This window comes from Saimiri boliviensis, chromosome 7, assembly GCF_048565385.1.
Source record: "Saimiri boliviensis isolate mSaiBol1 chromosome 7, mSaiBol1.pri, whole genome shotgun sequence".
In the NCBI taxonomy this organism is placed as follows: domain Eukaryota; kingdom Metazoa; phylum Chordata; class Mammalia; order Primates; family Cebidae; genus Saimiri; species Saimiri boliviensis.
Window position 1 is genome coordinate 97,786,628 of NC_133455.1, and position 26,925 is coordinate 97,813,552.

Below are 26,925 nucleotides of genomic sequence, written 5' to 3' on the forward strand. Positions count from 1 at the left end.
AGGAAAAGAACACTGGAGTCATTGCAAAAGGCAAAAGTACACCATCATCTGAAATTTATGACAGCTGTCACAGGCTCAATGGGATTGGTGACTCAGAATGGTCCCCTTTAGATTTTCTATTCCTCTGCTGGTAAGGGGCACAATTATGTACTGCCTTGGCTGCCAGGGACGAGACACAGGCACAGCCTCTTTTGTAAATTAGTCTTTTAAGAGTTTTACAGTTAAATATAGCAAAAATATAGAAAACACCAATAACAAGGAGCAAGGAGGAGCTGCTGAAGAATGAGCTTCTATTTGAAATCAATTTAATGAATCCTAATGTGACCACCTAGGAAAATGACTGACCCAATCAGGAGTTAGAACTTTGTTGGCAATGCCGAAACTTTCTGGTGTCCCTTCCTAAAGAGTAACCACCATCCTGACTTTTTTGGTAATCATTTTCCTACTTTTATTTAGAATTTTATCAACCAAATGACGTGTATAGGTAAACATTTAAAGTACTGACTTTTTATTGTTATTAAAGTCTCTTGGAATCTATAGACTTCCTCTTCACCTTTTCTCTCCTTTTCTCTTTATCTCTCTGAAACTGGAATATGTACCTGTCTATGTAGTGTTGCTCACAGTCTGAATTTAGCCAATGGCATCCCCATGGTGTAGTTTACTCTGCTGCTCCGTCCTCTGCATTCTCTGGACATTTGCTCACATTTAGAAAAGCGAATTTAAGGGCCGTGTGAGTTTCTTCTCTCAGGTGGCACATAATGTACACTTGTCTTGTGTGTGTGTCTGAGTGTGTCATGCTAGACGCCATTCATTCACAGTACTTAGATACACGAATGAATGAAGGGCTGCTGCATGAGAGTCTATTATTTATTCATCAGCTATTTTCCAGAATAATTCTATGAAGAGAAACTCCCTCTCATCTACTCTTAGCTACTCAGTAATACAGTTTATACAGAAAAAGCAAGAAAAATGTTGGATTCCTTCCTTTCACTTGCCAGTTTAGCCTCTTACACATTAGTCTAGATCTTGACAAACGTGTCCTATTTTGGATGCCAATGCATTTGTGTGCAGTAAACTCACACAAGTTAAAGGCATTTAAAATAAGTAACTATATCTTGAAATACACATATGACATATGTTTTTACATTTTGATGAGTTTATTTTCTAAGGATACTTGGAAAGATAGTCCTTCATTCCTTATTTTTTTATCCCATATTATTATTGCCCAAGACAGATAATATCTGCTCTATTTGCATTTTCAGGGCAGTGTTCAAATAAATGGTTTCATTCCTGTCTACTTCAAACCTTATGCTCCAATGCAAGATTTAGCCACCTAGTTATGGGAAAACAACCCTCATATTCTAATGAAATTTATAGAACTCTGGAATAATTTCTCTCCCTTCCCCATGTCACTCTTCAGTTCTATGGGATGAGTTCATTAGTAGCAGAAGGTGGAATCTCTCCAGGGTAAATGGGCCAAGGGCAGCATTTGATACATGATCGGAAAAGGTGCTCTTGCTTTCTGAGATAGAAACACAAGAATAGAGGGACTAGGAATGAATAAAGGAAACAGCAAGGAGGAGCTGCTGAAGGATGAGCTATTTGAAATTGCTTACTTCCCTAGACCATTGATACTTTACTTTTAGTATGAATTTTTATTATTATTATTGAAATGGAGTTTTGCTCTTTTGCCCAGGCTAGAATGCAGTGATGTGATCTTGGTTCACTGCAACTTTCATCTTCCAGTTTTAGGCATTCTCCTGCCTCAGCCTCTGGAGTAGCTAGGATTACAAGCACCTACCACCACACCTGGCTAGTGTTTGTATTTTTAGTAGAGATGGGGTTAGACCATGTTGGGCAGGCTGGTCTTGAACTTCTGACCTTGTGATCCACCCATCTCAACCTCCCAAAGTGCTGGGATTACAGACGTGAGCCAGCATGCCTGGCCACGAAAATATTTTTAAAGCTATGATGTTTTAATTGTTCTTTAAATCCAACCTGCATTTAAAGAGAAGAAGTTCCAATAAGAAACAGTTTTGATAATTAAGTTTCTTACTTAGCTTTCAGAACCTATCACACAAAAGAGTTTTGTCAGTGGAGAAAGCAGACATTTTCATTGGTAGATGGGTGAGCCATCCTTGCCTTACTGCACTCTAACTCTTTGATCTGACTTTTTAAAAAATATAGAGTATGAACATCTGAGAATTCTTTCACAACTCAGCAATGTAGAATCCTTCAAAGAAATAGTCAGTGTTTGCTTTGAAGATGTGAACTCTAGCATGAGAACACTTCCTGGGAAGTGATATAGAGGCTTAGAGAAATTACAACTTTTGAAAGTGTCAGATATTTATATTTTACAGCTGCACCTGAGGAGAAGGAGATTGCTTATGTTTGTGGCTACCATTAATTTGGTTTGATTTGTTTGTTCGTTTTTGGTTTTTTGGAGATGGAGCCTCGCTCTGTCACCCAGGCTGGAGTGCAGTAGCACAATCTCGGCTCACTGCAACCTCTGCCTCCCAGTTTCAAGCGATTCTCCTGCCTCAGCCTGTTGAGTAGCTGGGACTACAGGCACGCGCCACCACACCCAGCTAGTTTTTGTACTTTTTAGTAGAGACGGGTTTTCACCATATTGGCTAGGCTTGTCTTGAACTCCTGATGTTGTGATCCACCTGTCTCAGCTTCCCACAGTACTGAGATTACAGGCGTTAGCCACCATGCCTGGCCCACCGTTAATTTTTATAAAGGCTACTCAAATACCTTTTGAAACCATTCTTTCCAGAAAGGAATCAAGTTCTAAAATTAATATCTCCTACAAGTGGTTTCTAATTTGCAGGAAGTCCTGGCGAACTTTTTTCACACACACTGTTCCCAATTATGATGCCACTTTCATGTAGGTCTCTCAGCTTGGCTTTCATCCAAGCTGTTAGGTGAAATTAGGCCCAGAAAATCGGATTATTACATCCCATGGGAAACAACTGATAAGCAGCAGATGATTGTTCATCTCCTTGCTACTTGCTGGTGTTGAGGTGTTGCTAGTTGCAAAGCCAATTTGTTAACAATTAGTGCTCATTAGAATCATTTCCTGTTATCGATTCTAAACATTTGACAAAGCACTTTTAGGAAACTGGACCCCAAAAAGTAGCTATACATCAGTGATGAGCAATTAAAAATCTCAATATCCAATGTAATTCCTAACCATAGTCATCAGTTTCCAAGTAATTATTTTTGCTTTGGAACCCACCTGCTATCCTGTCCAGTTTAAAGATGTGCTGGAACAAGGACATACTTCTTAATTAGCAGAGGTTGTGGATACGTCAGTGTGGGAACAAAAGGAATTTTCTTTTATTATTTGCTTTAGCTGTTTGTACTATATCTTTAAGGGAAAAAAACTGCCAGCTTGCAGTACAACACATACATTTGCAAAAGTGTGAAATTAAATGCATTACTTCTGTTATCTAAACATCTAAGATTAGTTTTTAAGTCTCTGTTCACCTTTGATCATTATGAACTCTAAATATAGAATTATATATGGAGTCATTGTGCATTATATTCAAGTTTAAATATTGCCAGTATCAGCTTTCTAAAATATTATATATGACTTTAATAAAATTAGCATAAATACTACAGGCATATGAAATTTTTCTTAGAAAAGGCGTTGTATTGATGTACTTTGTGAATATAGCTCTACATGCATTATATGCTACAAATATATAGTCAATAGATGGGCCCTGGTTATCTAATTAAAATATTAATTATCTGTACATATATCATCTGCTAATACTCACTAAATGTTCTTTAGAATTAAGATAATATCCCTTATTTCCTCCTTAGTAAGTAATGGTCTTTACATATGAACTATTCAGTTATTTTTGTGGTATCAGAATTAAAACTGAATGATGCCCCTGCCTTCTCTTCCTTTTCCATGTCACCCCCCATATTTTCCTTTGCTTCACTGTTTGTTTTATAAACGTAAATAATTGTTCCCTGCTCATTTTCCCTTAGGTTTAATAATGCTAAAAATATTTCTTCTTCTTGTTGCAGAGCATGGAGATGTAAACTAAGTATATTTCTGTTTCTGAATTTCTTACTCCCATATTAAAAGCTTATATCAATGGAGAAATTAAGTGTATTTTTTAATGCCCTATGTACAACCCCTCTACCCTTAATAAACAGAAATGGTATTGACACAAGTGAATTTTGTTTAACCACACTACATTTGCTTCTTAATTAGTGAATATTCATCTGTCATCAGCAGCAGCTATGACACCCCTCCCTGCTAACATGTTCTGTCATAAATAATCAATGAGGCACTATTAATATTCATGAGCTGGAATCTGTGTAGTCATGTGCACTGATGCAGAGACGGGGGAGTGTTGCCATGAACTGACTGGAAACTCTGTGTGTGTATCCGTGAGTGCAAGATACTTAGGGAAAGCGAAGAAGAGCATGCTGCTACACACCACTCTGGCTTATGCTTCCAGCTAACAGCGGTTTGTCTGTGTTTCTGGACTGAAGTGACTGATGAAAAACAGTAGTCAAGTCTGGAGGGTGATTCCCTTTCAGTTCACTTGCCTTTCAGTTCTGGGGAAATTAGAAGATTTGCTCTCTCTCTCTGCTTCCTAGAATGGGCTGCAATTTGTGCACTTTTCAGAAAAGAGAGGAACACTACAAACTGCTGTATGAAGTTTCCCAGGTGAGTGCAGGGTCTGATACCAGCAACTAAGAGCCAGGCTTTGTGTTTGTCTGAAAGACGGTAAATGAATTCTGGCTAGCTTTATTTTTTCTTATGGTACCCTTCAGAATTGAGGGCAGACTTGCTGGTTTGGGGCTTTTTATTTTGGTTTTGGGTGGCAGTTTTCAGCTTTCTTGCCACTCCCCCTTCAGATGACTTCCTGTGGGATTCTTTTTAACATTTTGTTTATCTACTGCCAAGATGTCAGTCACATAACAGGAGTAGCACTGAGATCCATGTCTGCAATATTTTGAGATACCTCTTTCATTTTGGAATACTGTTGACATTTGAAAATCGATTTTATCATTGTCTGCATTAATATTGGGGTTGAATGAGTGTATGATCTCAGTTATTTTCAATAGACAGGAGAAGTTTCCTGTCAAATCTTGTTAGCCAGAGGAAATTATTGGATGAATTGAGAATTTGTGCTTTGGTTTAAGGAGACCTGATAATTTTGTGTTACATGAGAAAAAATATATATGCTATGTCCTGGCTGAAAAAGGAGATAAATTTTCTTACCACTTGTTCTTAGATCCTTTTTATAATGCTTTTTGTTTGTTTAGCACAAGAAATTAAATTTGAGAGCTTATTGCAATAACTGTAGGTGACCTAGGAAAAAAGGTATAAATGTAGATGTCTCTTTTATGTGTATCTGAGTGCTTTTCAGAATAAAAATGAGAAAACTGGATCCTGAGCCTTCATAGTTTTAACAGAATTTTCTTAACTTACCATTTTACTGGGGGCAGGTTCTCCTGGGAGTGTATACTCAAGTTCAAATTTCTTATCTAGCAAAATAAAGTTTATTTCTCCCTTCTTTCAGTTTGTCCCAAAGATGACACAGTACTACATTTGTTCTTAGACAAGATTGCTGATGAAAGATCATGCTTGGGGTGCCAGTGGCCCATGGCACAGCAGTAGCCAAGTGCCCACTGACGACTGGCTCCCTCAGATCTCCCCTTGACGTGATTCATTTCACAGTGGGCTAATTACAAAGTGGATTTGCTACACATGAAACAGCCTCCTCAGTTGCAATGTTAATGCACATTTTCATGGTAATGTGATCAGAGGCTCATTAGCCAGTTTCCAAAATGATCTTCTGCATTAATTAAATATAAAAATGACTGCTTTATCACCACAGAGAGGCAAAAGAAGATTAACATTGTTAATTACACCAGGGGCAATACCTTTTGCTTTATTTCTTAGTACAAACTTGCAAGGATAGGCTAAAATAATATTCATTTCCTAGATGAGCTCTCATTCACTTTGACTCATGAAAACAGTCTCTAGGTGGAACACTTTCCTTTAGTTTGGTTGTTAGAGTTTGAGTTCCTGTATTGTTTTTCTTTGGGTGGTGGAGGAGCAGAGGAGTGGATTCATCAATCTTTTTTTCTTTCTCTGAATTACTACATTTATACAAAAGTATAATATGGAGAGAGTGGTAAGTGGCATCCTACCTGATTATGCCTAGGTTAAGCTGTTTATATTCTACTAAAAAATCCAGCAGGATTACTGCAGCCAGGAAGGACCACTGTATTTGCTAAGAAGCAGGAGCCTTTGTTAGGGATTTTTAAAATGCTTGTCTGCGAGTTTTGCCTTCAAGTGCTTCCTAAATCTTGAGAAAATAGATAAGCCAGGCCCTTTATTGCCTCTACCTGTACTCCTCCATATATTTATTTTATTTTCTCCTGAGTTGCAGTACTTATGATCTTTAATAAAGGGGGTGGAAAATGAAGTATTAGCTTCCATTTAACTGGCTTTTATTAGATAAGCTAAAATCCAGCTTAAAGGTCTTGCATGTGTTTTCCAAGGAAAGCCCTCCTACAGTTTGTCCCCAGCTTTGCCTTCTATTTTATTGAGTTAATGGAATAGATAAGATATCAAAGGAAACCAGTGATCGGCTCATATAATACGCTGGAGCCCCGTGTGGTGCTGCAAACTAGTTTCTATTTTTCTTTGGAGGAAAGGCAGCTCAGAGCACACATGAAAGTGAACATGTTCTTAACCAGGTGTTCAGGAGGGCACGTAGCTTCTCCCATAAGAGAGGATACTATTTACAAAAGTGACTTGAGATTGGAAGCCTGAGTATTTCTAGCTGTGTATTAAAATAAACTTGCTGGCACATACACTAACACCTGATTGCCCAAATCATATTTACTTATAGAATTATAATTCTTAGATCATTTGCATTTTTGTTTCTTTTGTTATTATTCTTTATGAGCTAAGGCAAAATAAAGTGGACCAGGAGCTGTGAAAGTTTAAGATTAGCAGCGATTACTAAGTATCTGATCAACAGCAAAAATGTTTATGATGTTTATGTCTTTGTAATAGAATCTTTATGATTTTGAACTTTTCCACATTTTCTTTCTAGATTTAGTGACCTGATAATATAGGCCACATGGAATGCAGTTTCAGGTTTATAACTGCAGTAAACAAAACCAAATGTGCTTGCTGAGGAGCCTAGTAAAACAATCAGAATGGTGTGCTTAGGTGTGAAATGAGGTCAACTTTATATGTTGTTCATTTTTTTGCTCCTCTGGAGGAGCTAAGACTTTCGATTGGTACAACAGATGGAATGTCACCTCAAGAAAATTATTTTTAACTGGGGTTGGGCCAATCAGGCTCCAGTATGCACACAGATGCAAGAATCTAGGTTTTAGGGAGACCCAGTAACCTTCACACCAAGCAGTTTTCATGTGTCTTTACACACCTATTAACTTTTATATGTGCACGGACACAGTTTTCATCTGCAGTGACTTATTTTATTCAAAGTTAGTTATTTATTAACCTCATGAATTAATAAGTGGATAGTGGGAACAATGTCCTTCTGTTGACACAGACTGAACTGCCTGATTCTTATTAATTTGATTAAATAGCTACCTGGACCAAGAGAGCTCCAATAGCTTGTTAGGTATTTCTGACCTAATAACAGATTCATTTCTGAGTTAGATTGTATAATAATACTTTAATGACATTGAAGCTTGATTTTTCATGCATAAATCAAATGTAACTTTTTGATTGATTATATGATAGTGATTATCGATGGGATATTTGATATTCATTGGTGTTCAATAATGTGTTAAAATTGGGAGCAAATATTTAGAAGACCATACTGTTAACAAAAAGCTGTTGATAGAATTTCATTTAAATCTTGTATGGTGATATGCAGGATTCTATTCTTATTCTCTTCCCACATCAGGGTAAAGAAATTAATTTGCCTTCAATCTCAGGAAAACCAGAAGTAGAATAGCACTAGTTCTCAGGCAGTGTCACTGCTGTGACTGCTGTTCTCTTCTAAGTGGATACTGCAGCACAGCGGAGAGTCCATTTATTAATTTAAATGGTTTGGCATAGCTAAGAGGTCTCCCCACCACCCACATCTATGAATTAGTAACATAAACTGAAACAGAACCTGTGTTGAAAGTAACAATATTGGCTGCAGCTAACAGTGAGCACTTAGAATATTCTAGACACTGTGCTAAGCACTTTTCCCTAAGCATCATCTTATTTAATCCTCACAATATACCAAGAAAGAGTTACAGGATCCCTTCCCATAGCTTTCAAATATGCTAAAGTCTCCTCTATTCTACAATGTTTCATGGATCTCACGGAATCTCCCTTCTCTGGGTGCTGTCCTAGATCTTTCAGAAATTTATTTTGTCTGATACCATGTAACCCCAACTCATAATCTCATAACCTTTTCCCCCAGACTTCATCCTTTTCCTACGTTCCTTAGCGCCAGTGAAGGTCTCACCCTCCCTTTTGCTTTCAACAAAACCACTGAATGAAAAGGGCCACTTCATCCTTCTCCACCCACACAGTGGCTTCCCTGGCTCTTGTGCACATTCCCGGCATCAATTCCTGCCTTCCCACAATCACAACTCCTTTTATTAACTCTCTCTGATACCATGGTAAGAATTTTGTCTCTTAGAATTCGTCATTGTGCTGGTCCACCCTGATGGCTGCTGCTGGAATAATTTTCTAGAAAATGTTTAATGGCTTCCAATTACTATAAAATGAAGTAAACACTTCTTATTCCAGTATTCAAGGCCCTCTTGAGCTGCTCCTAGGTTTCTTTCCAATTTTCTCTCTTACTATTCTTCCCCTATTGCAATTTGTAATTGCTCCAGATTGTGTTTTTTACTTTTCTCTTAAGATCGATCTCCCAGTTTGGACCCTTGTAACTTAGTTCCATTTCTTCAGCCATTGTGGAATACATCTTATATTCATCTCTACCAGTATTTTCTTCTATCACTAGTTATTCAAATGTCTCCTTGTGCAGAGAGATTTCTGCAATTACAGAAAATTTAAAACAAAAATAATCTCTCCCATCTTGGGACTCCTTTTTTTATGTTTGTCTGTCTGGTACTATAGTCAATTGCGTGAGTGAATTATAAGCATCTGGAGGGCAGGCCTTCACTTTCCGTCTTCACTTTCACAGCAGACACTCATTAGGAGTCGCCAGCGTGCCCTGCTCATCTGTAGCCTCTTTAGAATTAAACTACTTGCCAGGTATGTGGCTCACTTCCATAATCCCAGCACTTTGGGAGGCCAAGGTGGGCAGATCACAAGGTCAGGAGTTTGAGACCAGCCTAGCCAATATGGTGAAACCCCATCTGTACTAAAAATGCAAAAATTAGCCAGACATGGTGGTGGGTGCCTGTAGTCCCAGTTACTCAGGAGGCTGAGGCAGGAGAATCACTTGAACCTGGGAGGCAGAGATATTGCAGTGAGCCGAGATTGCACCACTGCACTCACTCCAACCTGGGTGACAGAGCAAGGCTCCATCTCAAAAAAAAAAAAAAGAGTTAAAGTACCCTATCCACAGCTTCTGGCGAAGGACCATATCACTCTGTCTTAACAGCTGATTAAACCAGGGAGAAGCACCTTGTGCGTAAAGTTGAAGATTCAATTAGGTTTTTTCGGTCTCAGAAATTTATATTGGGAAGTAGGACACTAGTAATGGGGCAAGGATACAAAGGAACATTGGTGGGGGAGCTTGGGGGTTTGTGTTCCACCATATCTGTGAGGATCTAACCTGCCAAGAGAATCAGAGACATCTAAGAAATGAAGCAGATGGGTCATGAGAAAGCCTAAGCAATAAATAGCAGATCCTCAGAATGGCTTTATTTTCCCAGTTCCAGTATGTTCCTATGATAAACCTCCATTTTATTTGCTAGAATGAAGTGTCTGTTCCTTAAAATCAGAATAACAAGTGAAGATGCACCATAATCATGGCTTGCTTTTGTCAACCACCTAGCACATACCTTAAACTCTAGACATGTGGTTCAGTTCAGAAGCTTTAGGTAAGCTCTGATTGCTTAATATGTGTCAAGTCATGAACTTTGCCGTGTGATAGTCCTTGCTTTTGAGAAATGCAAGGTAGCATAAGAGAGGTATAAGCAGAGAGTGTTCAATTTAATGTGGTAAATGTTAAATCAGCAGAGATATTGGCAGACAGCTATAGAAATGCAAAGGTGCTGCTCAGCATTGTGGGTGCTTGGGAAGTGGGGGAGAAGAAGGGAGAATAAACTAAAATGATGAGAGCGTTTTTAAAAAGCCCATGGAGATGGCAAATAGGCAGTAGATGTCAATGGATTGGAGACTGGAAACTATAAGCAATCAAGTAGGAGCCAGAGTCCATGGATGTGGCCTGAGAGTGCTCAAGATGAGACCTGAAAGAATTTCCCATGTTCCAATTTTTTGTTCTTTTTTTTTTTTAAGAGAAAGAGAACTGTGATAAGAGTTCAGTGGTGGATTTGGCTATGGTATGTGTTTGGGGCCAATTGGGCTTGATTTGGGGATGGTGCAGTACAGCAAGACTGCAACATGGGAAACCAACCAGGAGGCTGGTGAAAAGGCTAAGTTAGTCAAAAGAATGCAAAAGCAGAACAAAAGCGAGGCCCTAGGAGGCAATTTCAATAGATATCTGGCTTTTGAGACTGAGTTGATGTCATGATGTCATGAAGTTCACAGAGAGAAGAAATAAAAGAAGCTAAGTGTGTTCTGAAAAGGAAAAGGAGATTGTTGATTTCATTTCTAGGTTATCTAAGCAATGTCCAGGGACAGTGGAATACTGAATATTCAAAACTAAAACGTAGCATATAGGTGTCTGTTGGATGAGATCACGTAGGCAAATGTGGTAAGTCAGAAGAACTAAAAAGTGAGGAGAGGCATAAATATTGAGAAACAGGCCAATAAGAAGAAAGAAAAAGAGAAGACTGACACTGTTACAGAGTGAGAAGGAAAATGAGCAGAAAGTTGTGGGAGAAGTCAAGACGAGAGAAATGTAAAAACAGAGTGGCCAGTGTAGTCAATTGCATTAGGCTGTATAATAAGAACCACAGTGTCTTTGGATTTGAAAATGTGCTATGTGCTGCTCAGATCTCTGTTTAGACCAGACTTGCTTCAGCTGCTGGGCATGCTGTCAGCAAAAGCCTTTAACTGTCAGCTCTACTTTAATTGTCTTAGCTACAGAGAGTCCCTTATCCAACATCATGTCCCTTCCTGGAAGGCCTATATCCAATGATGTATTGATGCAAGTATATATAGGTCTGGCCATCGTCTGCCCCCAAGCCTGATTTGAGACACTCTGAAAGGCAATTTGAGCTCCAGAGCTCTCTGTAGCTGATATTGGGCCTCACAGTTAGTCCTCCTGCCCAGTCCTGGTTCTTTCCTGTCCCTTCCACAAAGAGAACACTCCTTAGTAAACATTTGCACACTACACTATAATCACTGTCATCTCGACACTGGCTTACTAGAGAGTCTGACCCGGTGATGATCACAGACCATTCCAGTGCAAAAATGTGTAAAAATAATCCAAAAAGTGGTGGATTCAAAGAAGAGATTGATGGCACTTTCAGGAATTTGAAATATGACAGATTATCAAAAATGAAGCTACTGCTACCATTGGAGTAAAGCTTTTCTTGGCCTGTTTTGTTGAATGCAAAATTACTTAAAATTGTGAATATGAAAAATGAAAGTTATCATTACCTTTTGTTTAAAAAGTAAGATAAGTTGATTTTACCTCTTGAGCTATGATGTTCAGATAATGATGATAATGTAGTAATTAAAAAATAAAACATGGACATTTAGCTAGAATGTCCCTTATTCTGGACCTTTGAATAAAATCTTAAATGTCAGAGTGGTTTTGATATGCAAAAGACCTTTTATAAAAATAAGTATTTTAATGATTATAATTAATTTAGGTAGGTTTAATATGTGAAGTGCCCTTTCTTCATAGAAAGATCAAAATATCATATTTTATAAAAATATATAATTTCTTTATATTTTCATTGTTTTATTTAATTGATCTAGGCCTAAGAGAAAGTCAGCCATCTCCAGTTGCATGTCCTTCTATTTAGATGAAATACTGTAGGAAAACATTTTCACTGTTTCCAGATTATACACAAGGGAGGAGTGTTACTAAAAACTTAGCTACAAAATATGCTTAGATATTTGACTCTTCAACTCACCTGAATTAGCTGGTGAAGTAGGATAATCTCATTAGGAAATTATTTAATTTCAATTTTTGTTACAAATATTTCCAAAACACATGATCTTATTTACATAATTATTTAACCTGCACATTTGTTATTCATTTCCAATCATGTTAGTAACGAATGAACTGCATATCTTTGGCAAACAGTGGTTTCTTTGCAGGTGTTATTAAGTAATTAAGAACAAAGATTAACTGATAGTGCAAAATCCTTCCACAACAGTCGATCACTGTCCAGTACATTCATTTTATATAAGTAGATTTTCATATATTGAATTTTCACAAGTCATTTAATAGGTATGTAATCAATCTGATTAAATGATTAAGAAAGACACAAGAATTAAATCACTAGGTAGTCAGTCAAAAGAGGTCCCCAGCTTGTGGTTTTATGAAGATTCTATACTCTTGACATGTTTAGAATTCACGGGGAAAAAGTGAACACATTGCCCCAAACAGGACCTGCCCCAATCATTCAGTCTTCCGCAGGCACTGTTTTCTGTCATTATCCATCCTAGGGCAAGCACCTTGAGAATTTTAGGTGTTATTCTTAAGAACTATCCTATTCTTGTGACTCCTGTGGATTTAGAGTAGCGCTGGGTAACAATCATGTCCTCAGGTTTAGAATTATAGATCATTCAAATGCAGCTGTGTTTTTTGTATCTAAATGCGACTTTTGCAAAATCATCAGTGTCCTAGCTCATCTCCTTTCCAGCTGTATTCATTTCTTCTTTCTTAATTCTATCACTTTCAATATGGAATACCAGCTTTAAAAGGGTTATTCTGAAGAGTTTATTGTTTTCCTCAACAAAAAGCTTAAAAGGTGGCAGCCCCGTATTCTCCTGTAATCCGACATATAACACCTAATTGCTAATTTGTGCCATTCTGCAACAAGCTGTAAATCTTGCTTTATGGTTGTTTAGGTCCTGTGAAGCTTTGTTTTTCCCCCTCCCTTCTGCTTTATGTAGCTTTATAGAAACACTGTAGAGCTTTATTTATTTATTTATTTAGGAAATTTGTTCTCATCTCAGTGGAAATTAGATTTTTTTTTCTGAACTAACCTCTCACTCCCAAGCCTTTTTAGGGTCTGTTTCAGATATCTTTATTAACAACAGCAAAAAAGACTCTCTCAAGAGTATATGAACAAAGAGAATTTCTAAACTACTTATTATGGTTTAAAAAATAACAAATCTGCAGACGAAAGACCATTATTTTAATCAGTGACAGTTCATGTTTTTCTATAATTGAATCATGGTAGAATTCGGGTGTTATTTTTTTTTTTAGGTAAAGCAAAGTTTGGGAAAGAGCATTTCTCACTGAACACCAAAAATAATTACTCTGCACTCGCTTTTGTACTCAGGATTCTGCAAGATAGTAATACAAGACACAAAATAAGCATAAAGAAAAAAAGTTAATCTTCCAGGAATGTATTGTGAAGAAATTAGAAGAAAATGTGGAAAGATATGACCCTAGTACAGTGGACATGGCAGAGAAAAGACAGTTCCCTATGAGCAAGGGGCATCTAAAAGACTTTACGGAACAGCCAGACAGTGGATATTACTCTGAATTGCCTAGGTTAGGAGCCATGGGTTATGTTTTTGCTTCAGCATAATCATCGCATACTATTTAGTCAAAGGTAGTGTGTTTGATGTCCAGGATGTATTGTGAGAGCCAAGTCTTAGAAAGATGACTTACAGGACATATTTTGGGGAAATGGGGACAGCCAGACTAAAGCAGGATATGGGATGACTATAGTAATCGAGGTTCTTGATCTCCACACAAAAGTTAATGGAGTTAGTGCCGTCATCCCCGCAAGACACAAGTCACCCTGAGGATGCAATCACATAGAGTCTTAAGTCAATTTTAATCATAGAACATGTACAAATATTATTTGCTTGGTACTTTAATTAAAAGAGCACAGCCATGCTACCTTGACCTACAATAGGTAGATTTTGCCATTTGCTCAAGTATGCTCTTTACTTCCTGATTGAGTCATGTTTATAATCTTTGAAGTTGACTTTGCTTATGCACTTATGAGCCTCAGTGTTAAGACAACATGGAAAGTAATAAAAATGTTTTACTAAGATGGCACATGGGAGTGTTACTGTCTTTGGTGACTGCATACTAAATACCAAGCTCAGCATGGGGAGAAGCACTGTGCATAGAGGAAACTATAATAGAGACTTTTGAATCAAGCAGTCTTCTCTCTGACCATGACTTACTTAACTTCAATGAGCCTCTGTTTAATTGATGAGTCTCAACCTGGAAGTGTTCTGTTGAGGATTAAATGAGATAATATGTTTAAAGGGTATAACACATTACATGCATGCCAAAAGTGGTCATTTTTATAGTTAAGATATCATTTCAATCTGATAATGGCCCCCATGAGATAGGTAATACTGTCCCCATTTTACAGTTGAGAAAACTGAGGCACAAAGTGATCAAGTAACAAATTCATATTGTTAGCCTGCAGGACACCTGGAATTCATACCAGGATCTGCCTAATATTAGAGTTCATATTCATTTTATTGTAAGTACCAAATGTCACATTTCATATTTATCCACTGAACTTATCCATAAATATTGAATAGCTGACACATAGTAGGAATTCAATAAGTATCTCATAAAGAAAAAAATAGGAATGGAGGAGAGGAAGGGAAGAAAGAAGTAAGTGAATCAACAAAAGATGCTTTTTAAATTGTTTTTCCTTGAAAGGGTCTAAAGAAGATGCTCTTTTTGGCATAGGAAGAGAAGTCCTCACTACTATTTCTTTATTCACCATTTTAGTACCTTCAGTGAAATTACCTCACCTATGAGAGGTCATCAGTACCAAAAAGTGACTTGTCACTCCCCACTTTTGAGGGCTTGAAAGCCTTTCCCCAACTTTTCCATAAATCTCTGTCTGCCATGAAAAGGTCCTCACAATCTTGTCGTTCCTCAGTCTCTTCTAACACCTCAAGTTTTAACCAAAGAAAACTATAACTTTCTATTTAAGACACTGTGATTTTTACCATCTCTTTGTCTTTCATCACAAAGTCATGCCTAGAGTGCCTTTCCTACCTCCCCTTCCCAACCCCTATAATGGTAAAAGCCCTAATTTCTTATGACTCAATCCAAGGTTTGCCATCTGTGAAGTCTTCATTGAGTCCAGGACAGAGAGAGTTCACTCTTCTCAATGATTCTCTTCCATCGTGCTTCACAACTTAAAGCATAGTCTGATGCTTCTGCATGTGTACTTAGCCCTCCTGCACCTATGCCATCCTACCACCCCACGCAGTGTCTGGTCCGATGCTTCTGTGTGTGTACTTAGTCCTCCTGCACCTATGCCATCCTACCACCCCACGCAGTGTCTGACCCAGAGCAGGTATTTAATACAAATTGAGTCAAAGAATGGGAGTGGAGACATCGTGAAAACTGCATTCACCAAGGAACATTTTGTTTTTGTCCCCAGTATTTACTGAATTCTATTTGAAAATAAAATCATTAAAGAAACTGCATATGCTATGTTTTCTTGATATTGAAGATGCTACCTATTTTAAGACACATTTTAATAATAGGATTCATCATCAAATTTAGGAACAGTTGGGAGAGTGGGATTGACAAACACATTTTTACATGTATGCTGATTGCAAGCTATATCCCAATTTCAGAAACAGTAAGATATTGGATAGAACTTGCACCTTAGAACTGAGGAAACAGTCATTGCTTTTTCTCCAAAAACAAAATCTTCCTTCACCCCAAGGCTCTTTCTTCACCCCAACTGAGCTCCTCTTCCCAGCCTGCTTATCCCAGACCAAGCATTTCATTACCTCGGTTTATGCAGACCCAGCATATTAGGAGCTTATCTTAAGATCTCCAGTCATGACAGAAAATGATAGAATTTTTATTATTCAACTGTCAAACGAACTAACACACTAAGCTGTTCTTTCCTTCCGGAATCCTCCCATTTTCCTTCATCTGAATAAGTTGTAGTGCTCCTCATGTGGTTCAGACATTGTCTTGTCCAGGAAATCTTCCTAGAGTCCTTAGACTTGTGTAGGTCCTTCATTTTGTCTTTCCAAGGTACCCAGTGCATATCTCGGTGATAATATGTACCAAATGCTATTGTTTTCTCAGTTTACCTGCAGATTCACTGATCTCCAAATCTCTAGGTTTCAAAGACCCTATCTTCAATCTCTGCATCCTCAGACTCTAACTCAGTACCTCTACAGATGTTTCTCAAATAAAGGGACATGACCAAATACTAAATGAATCCTGTCTCCAGAGTCAGATAATGAAGGTGATACACAGGATAATAAGACGAGATCCCTGCCCTCAAGGGGGTTACTATCCAGCGGACTTTAGTAATGGATTTGCATGCAAATAACTATGGTGCAAAGAGCAATATTAGTTCTGTATGTGTGTGAGAGAGAGGGAGGAAAAAAATGTCATGAGATGTCATAGTGATGATAATTGTCTGTAGCATAGATGAAAATTAAAATAAGGCATCTAAAATAGGATGTATCTATTTTAATGAATAGGATGTATCTATTTTAATGATAGAATGTATCAATTAAATGAATCAATTATTGACAGTAATTGTTATGTGTCTCCTTTTGCTGCCTTCTATGCTGTAAAATTGAATTCACTATTTTGTGTAAAAAAATAGTTTAATATATATTTTCTTATTTTACACGATTTTTATCTATCATTGAAATAGTGAAGTATGGCTGAATGGTCAAATTGTTTCTTTTATATACACTCCTCTTTGGTATAAAAAGAACTTAAGATGATAATTATAATATATACTGGAAATTGCCTAAATTTTATCCTATGATGATGCCTTTGGGTTGCATTATTATTATATTACTAAGATGAGAGTTTCTTCAAATGCAAATATCCAAATTAAAATCATACAAAAACAAAGAGTAGCCTAAGAAAACCATGAGAATCTTTTTTTTTTTTTTTTTTTTTTTAAGATGGAGTCTAGCTCTGTCAACCAGGCTGGAATGCAGTGGTGCGATCTCGGCTCACCACAACCTCCATCTCCTGGATTCATGTGTTTCTCTTGCCTTAACCTCCCAAGTAGCTGGGATTACAGGAGCCCACCACCACACCTGACTAATTTTTGTATTTTTAGTAGAGACAGTGTTTCACTGTGTTTGCCAGGCTGGTCTCGAACTCTTGACCTCGTGATCTGCCCACATCGGCCTCCCAAAGTGTTGGGATTACAACTGTGAGCCAACATACTTGGCTACATTCTTAAACCTTTAAGCTTTAAATAAAACCTAACCAAATTTAATAATACACTAAACACATATTGTCTAGTAACTCAAAACCATATTTCTTTTACTTGTATTAGAAATATTACTTGTTGTTACTTTTACATCTAGGATATTGTTTGAGACATGAAAAATATATGAGAGTAAAGACATTCTCCCCTCATATACCCAATATCATTTAAGCTTTTCAGGAAACTAACTCAGTGGCCCACAGATAACTTTAGATAGAAAACTCAGAGATAGTGGAAGATGAGTTACTGCTTAAAAAAAAGTTCATTGTAACCAAGATTAATTTTCCATTCCACAAAAATTAACTTTAAACTATGACCAAAATGCTAAACGTATTTCCTATGTCAGACTAGAATCTTATTCAGATACTGGGGAATCTGAGGAAGGAGGGAGGGAGGAAAGATATCTTTACTATCTTGCTTATGTTGACCATTTTAAGAGCTATATATAAAAGTGATGTCTCTCCCTGAAGATAAATTTACTCAAACTTGAAGAATTCATTGAGACCAGGAGTTTGAGATTAGCCTGGCCCACATAGCAAAACCATCCCTACTGAAAAGAAAAATAAAAGAAATTAGCCGAACATGGTGGTGCTCATATATATATATATATATATATATATATATATATAATGTAAAATATTCACATCCAAGGAAATATTATATTGAATGGAAGACTATTATGGTCTGACTTTCTCTCAATTCTATTAACTGTATTAAAGAGAAAGTTAGACCATAACAGTCTTCCATTTAATATAATAATATTTCCTTTGATGTGCAATTTAGACTAAAAAAACTTAGAAAATATTGCCTTCTGAATTGGCATAGACTAAATAGCTTAATTTAATCTTTTCCATTTCTACCTTCTGAATAAGATGTCACCAGTAAATACTAGTAACCTCAGCAAAGGTATAAATATTACCAATTTATTTGTATGATGGGATATACACAGTAGGTTATTAACAGGTATTAAGTAGAGTCTGTGATGGTACATTTTTGTTCAGGTTTATGGGCTCCATTTGGATACTATTACCAAAAAAGTTGGTGAAAGTAAGTTAAATACAATTTTACAAAGAAACTGCCTTACAGATCTTTTATAGTGTCATTCCAGTCTCGTAAAAGCAAAGTAAGTAGGTCTTAAATTCCAGGAAGATGACATTATGGTTTCATAACTGATCAGTGACAAAAATAAAACCAATCAAACAAACAAAGAGTGACAAAAGCATTTAGAGTAAATGGTGTATGTAACTAAGATAATCTCATTGATGAATTGTTCTTCTCCGATGGGCTGCTATTTTCTGGCTGAGTAATAGACACCTTGTCTGAGCTGATGAACATGATCACCAGGTCCCCTCTGGCATCCTGGAGCACAACCACTAACAATATTATCAATGTGCTAATGACTGCTCCGGGTGCTTTCCTCTTCTTCCTCGCACCAAAGATACCTGGTTCTCATCTTCCACTACAAAACCAGATAATCATTTTAAACCCAACCCTTCACTTTGAAGTTTGCTTTGGCAGCTTTGAAGTATTTTCAGCTTTCTAGCCAGTATTATCTGTGTTTCATAGATCACAGAAAATTCAGAAAAAGGGAAAAGCACTTACTAATTTGAGATGTAGCATCTTCTGTTGATATGTTTCATATAGGGTTGGTTTTTTTTTAATATCCTGTAATAAGTCATTGCTTTTAGAAGGTGAATAGGAGAAAAAAAAAGTGGCTAACCCGGCCTTAGGGAACTATCTATTTACATATTATTAATAATATTATAGTAGTCAGAGGTGGGAACCAAGAGGTGCTCCTATGATGCCTAATATTATCTTCAGTTCTGCAAACAAGAAGTCATCATGCCTAGCAAATGGTACCCCAGATCCTGAATATGTTGCTACATTTTAATTAGTTACTAGGTTACTTGGGTATATAGAGACCCACAGAATCAAACTCTTAAACTATTAAATGCAATATATTTTAAATTTTTAAAGAAGCTAAACAGAGAACATCTTGTCTGTGTAAGTCCTAACTAATAGTATATAATTTACTAATTGTCAACCTGAATATCTATGGTTGTTAATATTTCATTTCGTCCAGCATTTCATTTATCTCAATTTGCTGCAAAAAAAAAAAAAAGATATTTTAATCTGTCTTAGGTTATGTGGCCCCAGAAACAGGCTCTGAGACAGAGATTTGCATGTTAGAAGCCTGGAGAGTTGTCTCAGGAACAACACCTGGGAGGGAATGAAGGTAGTAGGACTGGGCAGAAGAAAATGTAGAACTGTAATACAATCCTAACAAAACCCTCCGGTAATCTGAAGGCAGAAAGAGCTCTGAAGCTGGAATGGCCCATCAGTTTCCCAGAGCCAGGCAAAAAAGCCATGCTGTTGTCCCTGGAGGAGTGAGCATAGTTTTGAATAAAACAATACCTTTGACTGAATTCAGTTTCCAGAGTAAGAAGCTGCAGCAGCCAGTATGTCCCACCCCTGGGGGAATGAGTGCCTCGATCCTGAAGATGGGTTCTCAGTCTTCAGCATCCACTGTGTACACCAATTCATCTTGTAACATGTGGACATAATTTCTAAGCCATAATAAAATTTTCCTTCCTAAGTAATTTTAACCACTTATGAGACAAGGTCAGGCTCCTTAAGGTTACTCTGTGCTTCTCCTCTTTATCCACTTCGTTACTTGTTTAAATCATTTTCTGGAATTAAGAGTGTCATTGGAACATATTTTGAAAATGTGACTTTGAAAGTCTGACCTGTGGACATGTAATAAATTGTGTCTGGAGATTGATTTTGCTCAGTGCTAATACCAAATCATGTAGCAACATAGTTTCACCTACTAAATATTGCCCAGACCATACTGTTGAACTCTGTTCTGCCACGGTCACCTCATCAGGATGTTTTCTGTCCTGTGACTAGTGGCTTCAAATGTACTCATCCATCTTCTTGTCCATTACATTTGATGTGACTAATGTTTTGTACCCATTAAAATTGATGGGAAAGAACAAAGAAAAGAAAAATGTGCCCTTCGATTGATTATTTCTCTGAAAGAGTAAATGAGAATTCTCCAGTACCAACAAGAGATTTAGGGTAGGGGGTTTCCCTTCATTTATTAAGTGCTTTAATTAACAGGTTTACTAAACAGAGTTTCCTGTTCACAAGGGTGCATTATTCAGCCCACTGTAAAATTTAATCTCTTTCTGAAATATTTGATCTTTATGAGATGAATTTAATAGCTGTAACATTGTTTAAAGTTGTTTTGGTAAATTCTGAGTACCACACCAATTAAATCAGATACCTTAGTGTCAGGCTTTTACGCTTCTGATGAGCTATCATAATGGTTCATTTTATGCTATGTGATAGCCAATAATTAAATTGACCATTATTGTAAGCTGAAGCCAAAACCAAAGTGATTTTGGAAGGCTAAATCTTCCTAGGTTTTGCTTGGATCTATTGAATGTTATTTTTGTGTTCAACAAATCGCAGAACAGCAAGATATCTCTGCAATACTCACAGAAACATTTGTTTAATTACATTACTGAATGTGTTGGGGGAAAAATAAAACCTGCCCACTGGCAGCTATCAGGCTTTGGTCTCAACACCTCTTTTCTCCTGAGGTTCCTGCGTTTGAGTTAGAGGAAACAGAGGGATATTGTTTCTTAGGAGACATGATAGACTCACGTTTTTAAAAGATGTATTTTTTTTTCTTTTCTTACAAAATTCAAAATGAAATAAATGTGGCCAAATAATAAATAAATAATATGAGACTAGTTACTTTGGTCTGAATTCCCTTAGGGGAGATTGAATGCGTCGGGATCCATGGGGTAATGTGAGTAGTATAGATAGCATGGTCCTTTGAGGGAGACAGGAAAGTCAGAAACATTCTTCTGGTGTGACTCTGGTCACAAGGATGGCAGGAGCTATTCTAGGACTTTAACCATAGGAGTATATCTGTGAACAGCTGTCAAGTTGGCTGTGGCCTAGCTGGTCCACATTTTTAGCAATATCAATGATCATGTGCTATACAAATACTTCACCAACTGTGGTGTAAATGGAATTAAGGACACAAGAGTCAGATGCTTTTCCTTATGTTAAAAAATGGTCTGAATCAGCACTCTCCAATAGAAATGTCTGTGATAATGGACATATTCTATATCCGTTCCATCACGTACAGTAGCCACTAGCCACAGATGACTGTTGAGTAGTTGAAATATGGCTGGAGTAACTGAGGAACTGAACTTCTGCATTTGTCCATTTTAGCTAATTTAAATTTCAGTCACCACATGTGGCTTGGCTATTGTATTGGACAGTGTAGGGTCTAGAAATTGTTAAGGAATTATATGCAGTTCTATAGAAATGATGTCTTAAAACCTTAAAGTCTGCAGTTCAATTTATATTCTATCCTAGCGCTTAAAAAATATCTCTATGGATTTTTTAGGGGGATGAATTTTGTTTAAATATGTAGTGCTTTTTTAAAGAAGTGAACTGAAATACAAATTGCAAAAGCAAGTATAAAATATGAACCCCATGGAATAGCCTACAAAGAAGAGGCTTAGAAACTAGAATATTAAAAGAACTCCCTTAGATAGCAGCATTTAGTAAATAATCTTGGCACTAAAATCTCATGAAAAAGATGGCCTTATCATTTTATATTTACAAATTTTGACAGCCTGAAATCTAGGTCATTGTATTAGCAGTGGGAATAAAGAATGAATTAATTTAATTCAGATACAAAGAGTAGCACTTCTACAACTCAAAAAAATTATCATCAACTGTGGCATTCTGAGAAAATCAGTTCCTTTCAACTATAGCAGCAAAAATAAATAATAAAATACCAATATTAATAATAATTTAATTGGAGTAGCATCTTGTACTGAACCTTCTTTCAAAGTCTTCCCCAATCTTAGGATTCTGTACCATTAATCATGTACATTAATCTGAGAAGTCCTTATGAAATGCTGTTTCTTCAAACTCCTTACTGCATTTTGGCTCCAGTAATATTTCCTATTATGTCAGTATTTCATAAATATTCAGTATTCACCCTAAGATGCGTGTACTTCAGTCTCACCATTCAAAATTAAACCCATCTTGTTTGAATGGAAATTTGTTCTTTCCCAGTTGGGATATTACAGGCCAATCACTCACTGTAAATCTTAATTAGGGAACCATTGTCTACTCATGTGTGTCCCTCACTCTGTCTCCTCAACCACTGAATGTCCAAGTTGCAAAATTCTAATGTTCTTCCTCTTCAATATTTCTTTCACCTATATTTCTTTCAGGCTTACCTCTCTTTTCCTTTACCACCAACCTTCTGGATTTATTAAGCCCGCAGTATTCTCTCAACTCCTAATCTATCTCTTTGCTTCTAGTGTCTAAGCTTCAAGCCATTGTCCACCCTGCTGCCAGTCCATTGTTCTTCTAGCCTCTTTGACAGATTTCTCCAGTCGCTGCAGGACAAACTCAAGTTATCCAAGTTATACCTCAATCAGAGAACACAGCATTCTGATAGCTTCCAACAGCCACCTCAGTTGGAACCAATTTCTCTCCTGCTTAGGTTAGTTGGCTGTATTTCTCCACAGGATGACTCAAAAATTTAAAAGAAATGAATGGTTGTTTATTCTTTTAGAGATTGAAAATGTTTTTCACTGTCCTACCTCACGTTTAAGTTTTTCAGAAATCCAGTGACCTAAATAGGACAGGCAAGATGTTTTCCCATTTTGCAAAGGAGAGAGCCAGCTGAATTAGGCAAGAGAATAACCCAAGAAGACACAGCCAGGAAGTACCTGGCTGGTCCTTTCTATATTAATACAATTAGTGTTTCATAAAAATTATATCCCCAGTGCCTAGAATAGTGCTTGACATAAAACAAGTGTTAGGGGAATAAATGTTGATTTCGTGAATGAGCAAATGAATGAATGAAGACATGTTGCAGACGGTCTTATAAATACCATGACTGGTATTTGAACTGGCTTAACCACATAATGAGTGGTCACTGAATCATGTGAGCAGGTTAGATGGCATGGTCACATGCTGGTGCAGGTAAATCTGAAGGAAAGAACTAGTAAGTTAATGCAGAAATGAGGAGATTCTGCAATAGAGCACGACAGTGGAACCCAAGGTTACAATAGGAGATGGTTCTTAAAAGTATTAGCTACATTTTTCTGAAATGCCTTTTGCTATCAGGTGCTTTGTAAAGTGGGATAGGAATGCAATGAACAATTCAAACTAAATTTTTCACAGAGGAAAAGTTGCTTGAATTTTAAAGACAATTTTTTCCCCGATTTTCTAGCAAATACTAAAATAAGCATTTAAATTTTTTCAAGCTTCACAACAAACTTTAAAGCCATGAAGCAATGAGTAGTCTCTTTCTCTTCCTTTTTTTTTTCTTAGCTATAGTAGAATAAAATGAGGGTTTATTTTGCCCATTTGAGTCATGTGGTTACACCTACAAATTCTAGGGAACCAAGATCTTCTCCATCAATGCTTACTTTCCTTGTACCAATGTCAGAAATATGGCCTTTGCTTTTAATTAAAGTAATTTCATTTGTAAGTTTAAAATGTAGCTATTATAAGTAATTGAAAGCATTAGTAACTTTTTGGTGATAGGAGTAGTAAATTAACCCAGGGGTTGATAGTGACCATCCAATTAAATTCAACACATATTTACTGAGTGTATTCTAGGTGAAGGCATTGCAGTAGCAAGGTGGGTTTCCGGAGGTATGTAAGAAAGGACCTTGACTCTCTGTGGGCTTTATATTTTTCAGGTAAATCATTGTATAGTGAGACAACAGGAAACTGATTAGAAGAGAGGGAAAAAGGGAGGGGGAATTGGACTAAGCGGGCCACCAGAATACTTCACGAAGGACGTGCAATTCAAACTATTCCTTGACAAATAACAGTGCGGCATTCTGGCTGTAAAGATGGTAAAAGTAGAGAGTCCAAATCTGGGAAATCTAAAAGATGCAAATCTGAGGAGAGTGACCTTTTCTTCTTTTTCTTTTCTTTTTTTTCTTGCTTTTTTTTTTTTTTTTTTTTTTGAGAGAGTTTCACCCTTGTTGCCCAAGTTAGATTGCAATGGCGCCATCTCAGCTCACTGCAACCTCTGCCTCTGGCTTCAAGTGATTCTCCTGTCTCAGCCTCCCGAGTAGCTGGCATTATAGGCAAGAGCCACGATGCCCAGCTAATTTTGTATTTTTAGTAGAGACAAGGTTTCACCATGTTGGCCAGGCTGGTCTTGAACTCCTGACCTCAGGTGATCTGCCCACCTTGGCCTGCGAAAGTGCTGGGATTACAGACGTGAGCCGCCATGCCCGGCCAAGAGTGACTTTTATATGTGATTAGAAACCTTCAAATCCTTTCTGAGAAAGGAGTGACAATATCAGAGCTATGTTTGGCTATAATAAAAGAAGGTTACTGTTAGCAAGGTAGGGCAGAAAATTTTCACACTGGTTTTTAGGAGTATAGCCATTTTTTCACCAGATCAAGTAAAGAGCCTTGCCTGGCTAAATCCTGGGAGTTGAGGAGATGGACTGAGCGCTGTATGCCCCACAGTGGCCCTGGAGGCTCCTACAGGTGGGACTGATAAGGGTCGTAGGTAAGAGAGACTAAAGGTCAGTAGAAAACCCCAATCTCTGGGCAAGAGTAGTGAGAATAGGGGCAGGGAGCTGGCTCAGAAGGCACGGCTATGAAGGGAAGCCAGGCCACAGCAGCACAGTTTAGTGACTGATTTCCATGAGTTCCATGAGAGGGTTAGGGAGAGAAAGAAGTCACAGAAGTTTCTGATGTTTCAGATGGGAGCATCTGGGGACAGGACATTGGCACTGAGATAGGAAACACAGAAGAAGGGCAGGTCTTTGGGAGTAGATGAGGAATGGGGTTTGGGATCAGAGTTCAGAGGATTTGTAGAATAGAAGAAGAATGGGTGTCAAAAATTCAGACAAATACTGGCGGCTTTATCCTGTGGTTTAGATGTGCTAAATAGCTGTCCAAAATCATGTCTGCACATTCCGGGTTGATGGGAAGGTGATGTATCTGTATTTATTATTCTTTTTTCTTTAGTATATCCTGTAGGTTTGTTCATCTGACCTTTTACATCAACATTTCAAAACAACTTAAGGAAGTGCTAGAAGAGTTTTGAGACCTGGCAAATGATGCAAGCTGATGTAACAAATTTTAAAATGTGTTTTCATGGGCAAGTTAAGAATGTGCAGCTTAAAGAGTAGTTGAAACTCCATATGCCTCTTTTGGCCAACACAGTAATGCAGCTTGCAGAAATATAAATGAACATTCAGAAATTGGAAGCCTGCCTTTGTCTAAAATCTGGGCCGTATTTAAGCCTTCTTACCCACTGCAACCTTTCAATTAGCCATTACCAGACTTAGCCATAGCAGCATTTACTGGTGCTTGATTCTTTGTCCTGTCTATAGCTGAATTAGATTCCATAGCTAAATAAATGCAATGTTTTTAATAGGCTTTATAAACAGACTTATATACCCCAAGATTCTGTTATTTCAGGAAGCTCTTATGAACAACAGGCTCCAAATTGTGATTGCTTATTAGGCACTATAAATCATTTTGCCTTGCAATAAACATCAATTAACTGTAGTTCACATGTCACAATGCATGGAACAGATTGATTTTTGAAGACAGCGTAGCCCTGCATCATGTACATTCAGAGGTAGAGGGAAAAAAATACCCATTAAATTAACATTAGTTTAAGAAAAATGAAAACTTCTGGAACAATTACAGCTTTACTGTTTTGACTGAAGGAGAAAAAATGACCTTTGTTTCAGGAGATGTGACTTGCACGATACTATTCTGCATGAAATTGAGAAATTGCTAATGTTTCCAACCTGACGGATAGTGTGTGTGGGATCTTGGTTCTGCTTCATTAAGCTCTCCTGAATGAGTGGTAAATTTTCCCTATTTATACATTTTCTGTCAGGGGATCATAAACATAGCCTGCCTAGCATGTGTTTTACTATTACCTTTTTATTTATATATTAGTTGCACCTTTAACAAGAGATTATTCCTGTATTGAATAAATATCCTAGTTAGGAAGGTTTTAGGAATAGGCAAAATTATACAATTGCTACTTTTTATAATATTGCACATTAGTTGCACAATGATTAAAACTTCTAATTTTTCAATGAATGAAAATAAACTTATATTTAGCTAGGTTCAAACTCTCTAGTCCAAGATGTTTTTTTAGGATTTTTAAAATTATACTTTAGGTTTTGGGGTACATGTGCAGATCACATGGGATTGTTGCATAGGTATGTACATGGCAATGTGGTTTGCTGCCTCCATCCCCCCGTCACCTATATCTGGCCTTTCTCCACATGTTATCCCTCCCCAACCTCCCCATTCCCTGCTGTCCCTCCTCTAGCCCCCCCAACAGACCCCAGTGTGTGATGCTTCCCTCTCTGTGTCCATGTG

The 26,925-nt window shown here is 37.3% G+C and overlaps 1 protein-coding gene across 2 annotated transcripts in view; it reads left to right on the forward strand.

Moving 5' to 3' along the window:
• The window catches only part of PDZRN4 (PDZ domain containing ring finger 4), a 389,612-nt gene that overhangs the window by 247,733 nt on the left and 114,954 nt on the right, over positions 1 to 26,925 (forward strand). The window contains exon 1 of one of the 2 annotated variants that reach the window (XM_039472034.2): positions 2,271 to 4,693. The exons of the other annotated variant lie outside the window; for it this stretch is intronic. Within the exon in view, the coding sequence (XP_039327968.2) occupies positions 4,625 to 4,693 (69 nt within the window). The 5' untranslated portion in view covers positions 2,271 to 4,624. Of the gene's footprint in view, positions 1 to 2,270; positions 4,694 to 26,925 lie in introns of those variants that run through there. 2 annotated transcript variants of the gene reach the window in all.